The sequence below is a fragment of the Pollicipes pollicipes genome, unplaced genomic scaffold (genome assembly GCF_011947565.3).
Source record: "Pollicipes pollicipes isolate AB1234 unplaced genomic scaffold, Ppol_2.1 Scaffold_3087;HRSCAF=3621_pilon_pilon_pilon, whole genome shotgun sequence".
Lineage (NCBI taxonomy): Eukaryota > Metazoa > Arthropoda > Thecostraca > Pollicipedomorpha > Pollicipedidae > Pollicipes > Pollicipes pollicipes.
Genome location: NW_023596225.1, coordinates 3,353,645 through 3,363,811, shown reverse-complemented (window position 1 = coordinate 3,363,811; position 10,167 = coordinate 3,353,645). Strand labels below are relative to the sequence as shown.

General features: G+C 50.7%; 2 protein-coding genes across 2 annotated transcripts in view; one reads left to right on the top strand and one right to left on the bottom strand.

Annotated features, from left to right (window-relative positions):
• Positions 1–2,494: 2,494 nt before the first annotated feature.
• Positions 2,495–7,473, bottom strand: LOC119114942 (feline leukemia virus subgroup C receptor-related protein 1-like). Its single transcript, XM_037238997.1, has 4 exons — positions 7,453–7,473; positions 7,048–7,151; positions 3,064–3,327; positions 2,495–2,760 (listed from the first exon to the last, which is right to left on the bottom strand). The coding sequence occupies exons 1-4, from the start codon at positions 7,471–7,473 to the stop codon at positions 2,613–2,615; spliced, it is 537 nt and encodes a 178-aa protein (XP_037094892.1). The 3' UTR covers positions 2,495–2,612.
• A 2,245-nt stretch (positions 7,474–9,718) lies between these two features.
• LOC119114941 (dipeptidyl peptidase 4) overlaps positions 9,719–10,167 on the top strand; it is a 5,841-nt gene continuing 5,392 nt past the window's right edge. Inside the window, exon 1 of the mRNA XM_037238996.1 lies at positions 9,719–9,827. Coding sequence (XP_037094891.1) covers positions 9,719–9,827 — 109 coding nt within the window. The remainder of the gene's footprint in view (positions 9,828–10,167) is intronic.

Genomic DNA, 10,167 nt, shown 5'->3' with positions numbered 1-10,167 from the left:
CCGTAGTTTTGTACTAGATTTTATGCACAGTTGTTTGCGCCTTAATTTCCTCGGACTGTTTTAAAACGCCTGGGCGCACCCGGGGGAGAATGCAAGCGCTGGCATTGCCATATATAATTGTTAACAAAAAACAGCGCGCAACTAACAACAGCAACTTTTCTAAAAATATATCCTTAAATGCATACCGGACGCACGCATGCACCAAACCAGGTTACGAAAAGAATACAGATGGAAAACAGCACACGAATATGCTATGCTTGACAGAAAGACAAAAGCTGAAATTCAATGCACACACTTTTGCCATGTTGTCTCCATTTATTTCATACGCAACCTTGAGTACGATAAATTGCACCTCTGACCAACACATCGCGATGTTGTTCGTTACGAACAGTCGTCTGCTGGTACATCCATGTTCACCACACACTCATGATGCTCCTTTGTACCATCCCTGGCAAAACCAAGCAAGTTAAATCCTCAACGTGACATGCCGCTCCAACACATCTCCTCTACGACTAAATCTGCTGAGTTTATTTTGCTTAATTGTCGCTCACTTGTCCACTTGCTACCGATTCACAGTCCTTACTTTAAAGTCAGGCATTGGTGTCTCGCCACCGTTATTTAGTTTTTTTCTTCTATCCGCAACAAGCTGTTTCGCAAAGAACATTGCATAGTTTAGCACGGTGGGAGCCCCGATGCATCAAGAGATAGTGTGTTCAGCACGTGGTCTGTCAGCTTTCGGCCGATCCGGCGCTAAAATCGAGAAGGTTCTCGCAGAATTGCTCGACTGTGTCGCAGTGCGCCAGGAAATTCGCAAGGGTGTCCAGCCGTGAACAGAACTTGCCGTGCCGCAACTCACTACTCGCCTGTTGTGCAAGATCTTTTGGGTACGCATGCACTTCTTTAGTATTCTATATTGTAATGTATGTATCTTGTAGAGGCTGTGCACTTGCAGGGAAGATCAAAGTTCGCATTCCATTTTTGTACATTCTTATGGCAACGACATTCTTGCTCCCAATTAATCTAACACCTCGCTTGACAACGGCAGGCAGCAAAGCTCTATATAACTGTCTGCACGACACTTTTTTGACATCTACTTCTGACATATCAGGCGAGGTCATGAGCACCTCAATATTTTTCACTTCTCTCGCTATAGCACAATTCGTGCGCTGCCTAAGAACGCGTCACCATTCTCGTGGAACTGTATGCGTAAGGTGCTGATAATCAAATTGCCGTGTCTCTGCGTTCGAAAACCGCCGTTGCAGCCGCCAATGGTTGACTAATGTGCCGTGCCGTGCCAAGCCACCACATTTTTGCTATTTTCCAGCCGGTTATTAGTCAACCGCAGCCGGTTGACTAATGTGCCGTGCCATGCCAAGCCACCACATTTTTGCTATTTTCCAAGTGCAGCGCAGAAACAAACAAAGGCTTATTGTCAACTTCAAAGTATCTGTTTTACCATAGACTCTGCGTATGGAGCGTTTGGAGTGATACAATCCTGCTGACAGTTTAGTTTGCCATGAAAGCATACTAATGTACAATTATGGAATTCGTTGTATCTGCAGGCTCCAGTCTGGTGCCCTGTGCCACGACGAGACCACCCCAGCTGTTGCCAGGTTCAGACACAGTGGCCACAGCGCGCCGCGAGTGACTGCCTGTGGGTCTGGGTCTCGGCTCATTGACTGGCATGGGGCCGCCGGTGGTGACCCAGGCGCCGTCACAGCTGGCTGGTCTGGGTCTGGGTCTGGATCTCGGTGGCTGTCGTGGAGTCGCCGGTGGTGACCCAGACGCCGTCACAGCTGGCTGGTCTGGGTCTGGGTCTCGGCTCAGTGGCTGGCGTGGGGCCGCCGGTGGTGACCCAGGCGCCGTCACAGCTGGCTGGTCTGGGTCTGGGTCTGGGTCTCGGTGGCTGGCGTGGAGTCGCCGGTGGTGACCCAGACGCCGTCACAGCTGGCTGGTCTGGGTCTGGGTCTCGGCTCGGTGGCTGGCGTGGGGTCGCCGGTGGTGACCCAGGCGCCGTCACAGCTGGCTGGTCTGGGTCTGGGTCTGGATCTCGGTGGCTGTCGTGGAGTCGCCGGTGGTGACCCAGACGCCGTCACAGCTGGCTGGTCTGGGTCTGGGTCTCGGCTCGGTGGCTGGCGTGGAGTCGCCGGTGGTGACCCAGACGCCGTCACAGCTGGCTGGTCTGGGTCTGGGTCTCGGCTCGGTGGCTGGCGTGGGGCCGCCGGTGGTGACCCAGGCGCCGTCACAGCTGGCTGGTCTGGGTCTCGGCTCGGTGGCTGGCGTGGGGCCGCCGGTGGTGACCCAGGCGCCGTCACAGCTGGCTGGTCTGGGCCTGGGTCTCGGCTCGGTGGCTGGCATGGGGCCGCCGGTGGTGACCCAGGCGCCGTCACAGCTGGCTGGTCTGGGTCTGGGTCTCGGCTCGGTGGCTGGCGTGGGACCGCCGGTGGTGACCCAGGCGCCGTCACAGCTGGCTGGTCTGGGTCTGGGTCTCGGCTCGGTGGCTGGCGTGGGACCGCCGGTGGTGACCCAGGCGCCGTCACAGCTGGCTGGTCTGGGTCTGGGTCTCGGTCTCGGTGGCTGGCGTGGAGTCGCCGGTGGTGACCCAGGCGCCGTCACAGCTGGCTTGTCTGGATCTGGGTCTCGGCTCGGTGGTTGCTGTGAGCTTGCTGACGTCGCAGGTCCTCCCTGATGACGGCAGTCAGCAGGGCCCCCAGCACCAGCGCGGCCGCGAAGCAGAGATTGGCGGCTCTCTCGTCATAGCTGGCCGGAGAGGCGACAACAATCAGTCAAAGTTGTGCCCCACGTAGAAGCTTCAGATTGCCTCTAGCACGTAATGCAATAGCGAGGTTCCTGGCTCTTTGTTTCGATTTGGAGCAGCCGATTGACACACATTAGGGACACCCTAGAACTGAGAAAAAGAGTATTATATATAAATATATATATACACTCAAAAAAATAAATGAAAACCTCTCCTGGCTAAAGGCAGGAGTGTACACGTATCATCTAAAGCACATTTAGGTTAGCGGAATACTTCAATGCTTTTTCTCTGTTCGTCCCACGTACTCGGTCAAGAGGGCGCCACCGGCGATGGTTAATATGATGCCGAAGATCTGCGCCGAGGCGTTCAACAGGCCGGAAGTGGTAGCTTCCGGTTCAGGGTATGTGATCTCAGCAGCAAACTCGAAGCCCAAAGGTAGGTAGCCGGTCATGAAGAAGCCCAGGAGACCGGCGGTGACGTACACAAGACTGATGTAGCCCAAAGGCAGCGTGAACGTGAAGGCAAACAAGCCGGCCACGCTCAGGATGTACACGACCACCGTCGTGATCCTGCGGAAAACAGCACATCAGTCACCTCCAGCTATCACATTGTTAATGTCAGCAGATGGTTTTCGTCAAGGCCAGAATGCTGCTGCAATGCAAAACATTCCGTTTCATATCCACCATAGGATTGACAACTACCGTGCAGCCACGACAACTAACTTGCGTTATGGTGGCTGTGGTAGTGAAAAGTTTAGGTTGTCCTGTCGGCCATTCAGAGAGTCAAGGAGAGGGGCAAGCTGGTTGATATGCTGAGGCTCACAAAACCGACGACATAAACAATGACGTCACAAGCTACCCTAGATCCGTAGTCTAGTTGGATTTAGTTGGGACTCCTTTGGCCTGTCCTCACCACTTCCGAACTACATCAGCGAAAGAGGGATAAATAAAGATAATTCAGGTGAAATAAAGTGCATACCCAACCATACAACCAGTTGCACATAACCACAGAAGCAAGGCAGCCGACACGACTCAGGCCGTACTCTGCCCTGTCTCCAGGCCCTACTCTGCCCAGTCTCCAGCCCGTACTCTTCCCAGTCTCCAGGCCGTACTCTATCCTGTCTCCAGGCCGTACTCTGCACTGCCTCCAGGCCGTAGTCTGCACTGCCTCCAGGCCGTACTCTGCCCTGTCTCCAGGCCGTACTCTGCCCTGTCTCCAGGCCGTACTCTTTCCTGTCTCCTGGCCGTACTCTGCCCTGTCTCCAGGCCGTACTCTGCCCTGTCTCCAGGCCGTACTCTGCCCTGTCTCCAGGCCGTACTCTATCCTGTCTCCTGGCCGTACTCTGCCCTGTCTCCAGGCCGTACCCTGCACTGCCTCCAGGCCGTACTCTGCACTGCCCCCAGGCCACATCCTACACTGTCTCCAGACTGTACCCCGTCGGCTCAGCGGGCGGATCTGCACCTGACGAGGCGTGCTGGGATATGGGATCTTGCGCAGACGGGAGCTAGAAGGACGATGGTGAATAGCGGTCGAAATAGGAAATTCAGGGTGTGGTTCACATCTGCTAGAGGTTCATGACTAGAGCCTCAAAGCTTTTGTTGGCTTCTGCCCACGAAATGACACCACTGAGCCACCGATTGATTGATTCGTGTGTGATTGAGTGATTCGCACAAGAAGCTGAGCGTATAATGGGATGGCTGATCAATTCAGTTTGCAAAGTTACGGGAAGTTCACACTGTTCCTTAACTCCCCACTTACTAGGGTGCAGTGAGGTCAAGAGCAACCTAAGATCTTTGTGTACAGTGTGATCTGTCTCTCCAACTTATGGCAAACTTTTCACACTATAACTTGAATTAAGGTCCTCTCATTTGTTTTGCAACATGCGCATCTTTTAGTGTCCTTCCCACAATGCCTCTAAAACGGCTCGGGTCTACCGAAAAATAGGTGTTTGGACAAATGTGTGGATAAATGCGGCATGTACTTCTCGTTAATCTGGTATTTGTTTTCTGCTAGAAACGGTATCTATGTGACGTAATAATTATATGAGGTTTAAGTCGCGACACGGCCCAAATGGGTGTGTGTTTAGTGGGGAGGGGAAGCATCGTACTGCGGTTAAGGATATTGCTTCCCATTCAGTTGGGCGTTCCCTCAGCATGGACTCCAGGCTCTCCAACTTTGACAGAAAGGCGGGCCAAATCCGGGGAAAGCCCGTTTGTTGGCAAATTTCAGTGATAGGTTTCATAGTTCTCAAGGTTCAGCCCCCCTCCCAATTTACTTTGCAAAAATACGCTCTTCATTGCAATGCTTCGATTATGACAGCGTTTCAGCCTATGATGTAAGGGCCAAAGAAAACACATATAACTGTCCTCCTTCAGGAAGTTGGGTCTTATTGGGGTACAAATCGCTTTCAGAAGTCAGAACTTGATTTCGTTGCCGAAAAATTAGAACTGTTTTTCGGTACGCTCGATTTTTCTATCACTTTACACAGCCAGGACAAGTTGCAGCATTTGTTTAGCCGATTGAAAGCTTCCAGATCTGCTTTGAGCGAGTAATCAGGGGTGTTTAGAGCTAATTTTCCTGTGCGATGGGATTATCATCCCCGCTTTATATGTGTGCCCCACAGCACGGAACTGTCCCACGGTTACTGACCTCAGATGGATGATGCAGATCCAGTGCGAGTGAAGCAATTGGAAAAGCAAATAGTCGCAAGACCATTTGATTACAAGCTACGTTCAAACGAGAATTGTGCAAGACCATTTGATTACAAGCTACGTTCAAACGAGAATTGTGCAACCATGACCAGGTAAATAACAGCAATTAGATCACTGAATGCATATTAAAGAGGCGCGTTTTCGACAGACGTAGCTATCTTCCGATCAGACTCAAATACGATAAAGACGGAGCTATCTTCTGATCAGACTCAAATACAATAAAGCAGCTTAATACAATTAGGCCAAAGAGCTTGGAGGGAATGGCCAAAGAACATTTTACCCCAGGGGGATTGTAAACGTTTCATGCCTGATGGGGAGAGACCTAACGTTGTTCATACTACGGGGCAAAATATCACAATATTTCGAAACCTCTTTGTCTTCAGCATGCTGTGCGCAGAAGGCCAGCTCAGAAATGCTCAGTCGAATGTGCGATCTGACATGTTTTAGCCGTGTTTGCCTTATACTACGACAGGTACTTTAGATTTTACATTTTGCCACAAGATGGCAGCATAGCCCCACACTGGCTCTTACGATTGATGCGTGAAAATGTATGGTGGTACCTCGAGTAGACAGTTCAATAAATCTCTACAAGCAACGTCGGAGAATGATGTCACGTGGTCTAAAAATATAACACAGGATGCCATCGGTCGGAGCATCACTTCAGGAGCGGCGGCTACCGAGACCACTTCACGTGGAGGACACCGCTGCTGCAGTTTTACGGAAGGATTGAGGCCAGAACGAAAGTGTTAAACAAATTTCCGACCGCCATAGTGGTACGTGGGAATGGCGGACCCACGTATGTGGATGCTATCGCAAAGATAGTGCGTGAGCATGGTGCATAACACTAGTTAATGGTGTACCTTGAAAGGTTTACGGCCCAACCAGTATCGATCCATAATAGCCAGGCGCTGTGGGCCATCCTAATTCACCCCTTTATGAGATTATTATTCATTCATATGAGATTATTCGTTTTAACACAAAATTGTTACATAGGGTTCCATGAGGTGCCCGGCAGAGTTGTTTGACCGTTACAATATAGTTGCGTGCAAAAGTTTAGTGCGTGACATGGCGTGCCACACTACTGTAGCACTAGCACTTACAACAATATGACAGCATGCCGGCGACCATAATAATTAACGTCATATTTCTGGTTGTATTCAAGCAGCAACAATTAAACTCGTATTCTAACATCACCACAACTTAAAACAAATTAACACCCTCACTTGACGTCCTTTTATAAATCAACTCGCAAATTGCAAAGAGAACTGAGTATTGGGGCCATGGCCGTGACAAGTGGAGGGCAGTTCTAAATCCACCTCAAAGCAAACCGTTTAGATGACGTTTAAAAACCGGCAACCAGTGACATTTGACCGTTTTGCCTGCCTCACTCCAACCAACCAACGAAAATATGCAAGCAAAAGCGAAGCCAGCCCTGAGGCATAGTTCACCGAGCACTATATTTCTCCCTGGACGCACGCCGTATGGACAGAGCGGCACGCTCTTCCGACAGCTTCGGCAGAGTCCCACGGACCATGCACTGCCCGCGCTGCCGGGAGCGGGCAAACGAGCGTCACCTACTTGAAGCGGTGCGTTTTGTCCAGCCAGACGCCGCAGAGGATCGAGCCGACCAGGCCGGTCACCACGATCACCAGTCCGACGCGGCCGGCGTCCTCGTTGGCACCCTGCCAACAGCGCGAACGGACACCGGTCACTGGAACGACAAGCAGCGGACACAAACACGCCCCCCCCCCCCTCCATCCACCCGGCGGGCACCGGTCACTGGTGCAGCGAGTAACGTATACAAACACCGCCGCAACCCCCCGCCCCCCGCCCCATCCGCACGGCGGACACTGGTCACTGGTGCAGCGGGCAGGCGGACACAAACGCGCCGCGACCCCCCCCCCCCCTCCGCCCCCATCCGCGCGACGGACACTGGTCACTGGTGCAGCGAGCAGGCGGACACAAACGCGCCGCGATTCTCACCCTCCCCCCATCCCCAGCCATCGGACCTGGTAAGATTGCCTAAATAATGTATAAGGTACGAAAAGATGATATTGGGATGCCTACAAGAAACACAAAACATCAACATCTTCACGGTCGATGTTTACCTTGATCCAATGAATTCTAAGCAAAAGCTTACTCATGACTGCAGTCTGCGAGATGGTGTGATTTCATCGCTGCGCGGAAACTGTACATAAAGTTCGCCCATTATATGCATTTCAGATGCATGCACATTATACTTGATCTGACAGTCATCCACCTACACCTACTACGCAAAATGTACAACAAGGCATCCGCCCGGCGGTGTGCCACAGCTGAGTGCGCTGTTGGTCTGGCACACGAGACGCGGGGTCAGACAGCCCAACGGACATGTTCAATGTCCCAAGGGTTTGCCGCTGTAATAAGGTGAGCTAGCAGTACATCCTCCTGGATGGCTGTGTAACGACAGCGATACCTGGCTCTCGGCCAGCACATCGTCGACCAGCCAGAGCTGGCAAACCTCTTATCTGTAATAGTCCGTGATTGAACCCAGCATTGACCGGAGCCTCTCCAGTCACCCAGGAGAAGCTGTGGGCTCATTGCTTGCCTCACTCCTTCTTATCATCTAGGACCAATGGGCCCATTTCGCCGATGCAAGAAGTGGTCATAGGATTGGACGTCGCAACCCAGAGAACAGCCTTACTAGTGACCTGCAAGTTCACTATTGACCGGTGACCTATTGACCAGTGACCTGCAAGGTCATTGATGCCGTCAAATGTCAGGACAATTTCCGATCCGCTCATGACCATGATTTCGAAAGACTCGCAATCCGTTGTTTGCATGCGAAGGCCAGTCTGGTGCCAGAAATTCATGTATGTAATAGCATGATGACTGGTTATGCTAAACAGGCCGAGCTCATGGGAAGAACTGGCCTCTAGGATTTATCGGCGCATGAGCAATGCAATAGCAGGATTTAAATGACGTTATTATGACGTCGTGCGTTCCAAGGTGACCTTGGAAAATAATCTCTCATAATTATGTTTCCGCATCTTTGCGGCCTTTAAGCTCAGGATCTGTATATATATATATATATATATATATATATATATATATATATATATATATATATATAAAGGTTTTGAGTACTAAAAAGGGCATGGCCGTTAGCTACATCGAAAGGTCTTCAATATGGCTATTTCAGTTCAAAACCCCATACAAATGTGAGACACTTCCTTTAACTTCACTGGTAATCACCAACTACCAGTCATATTCATTATTGTACAACCTGGGAGATTCGCAAACTGTGAAGTGCAAGGAGAGATAAAACCAGAAAAAGAGTGCAAGGAAAAAGAGTCAAGTGCAGAGGGAAATGGCTGTATATGTATATGCACATTGAAGTTGAAACCAAGTCACACTTTAAGTTGAATACACAACTTCCATTAAAAACAATAATATTCCAAATCAATGCAAATCATGACACCATAGACTTTTTCATACCATATAATTATATACCATCGACTTAGACATGCTCAAAACGACGACAAACTCTTCGCAGTCGCGTCTTTTCTCTGATGAGAGAAACACGTGTCGTTTTCTCCCATCACTGGTGCTATGTGATGTTATTTGCCACCGGTGAAGTAAGGGAACTTGTCATTAAACAAATGACCTATGGCCTATGGTTAAAAGACTATGGAAACAGGAAGTTCCGTGTATAATTAGTTTCTCTTGGGTGCGCCATTCACACATTGATTGTTTCCGTCCCGCTGATTGGTACAATTCGTATCCTAGAAGAGCTGTGTTTGTGCCCGTCCAACGCATGCAGGCATCGAAACCATGAATGATAGCAATAATTTCATTGAGATATTATCGTAAAAAGCCTCGATAGACATTCCATCGCCGGTAACATCAATAGCTTGCCGGAAATACCTGCAGGCGTGTCCTTTTGGAAAACCAAAAAGACTGGACGCACTCCCTCTAACTAATACAGCCGTCACAGCATACGGCCCGCGAGACAGCTTACTGCTATGCGTGGACGTGGGTAGATGTCGATTTCAAGTGCAAAGGAGGTGGCTGGTGGCAGCGGTGCGAGTCAGTGGGATGGTGCGAGACCTCGGGTGTGGAGGTGGCTGGTGGCAGCGGTGCGAGTCAGTGGGATGGTGCGAGATCTCGAGCCTGGAGGGGTGGCTGGTGGCAGCGGCGCGAGTCAGTGGGATGGTGCGAGATCTCGGATGTGGAGGGGTGGCTGGTGGTAGCGGCGCGAGTCAGTGGGATGGTACGAGATCTCGGGTATGGAGGAGGTGGCTGGTGGCAGCGGCGCGAGTCAGTGGGATGGTGCGAGATCTCGGGTATGGAGGAGGTGGCTGGTGGCAGCGGCGCGAGTCAGTGGGATGGTGCGAGATCTCGAGCGTGGAGAACGCGGTTGTTTAAAAAAAAGAATTCCCAGGAGAAATATTCGTGCCTATATTATCGATTAGTCCGTGCAGATGCGCAGGGACTATGCATCACGCGAAGGTCATCTTCTATAAAGCTGATGAACTCTCCAACATTCTTTTGTATGTCGACAGGCATTGGTCGTTTTCGTCCTCACCTCTTAAAGATTCATCTCCATAACCCGAGCTAAAATTAGTAGAGCTCTAAATTATGTAGGGAATTAGAGCGCTGGAAGATATTATGATTGGACTGCCAAACAATGGAATCAAGCCAAAACGCTACATATCA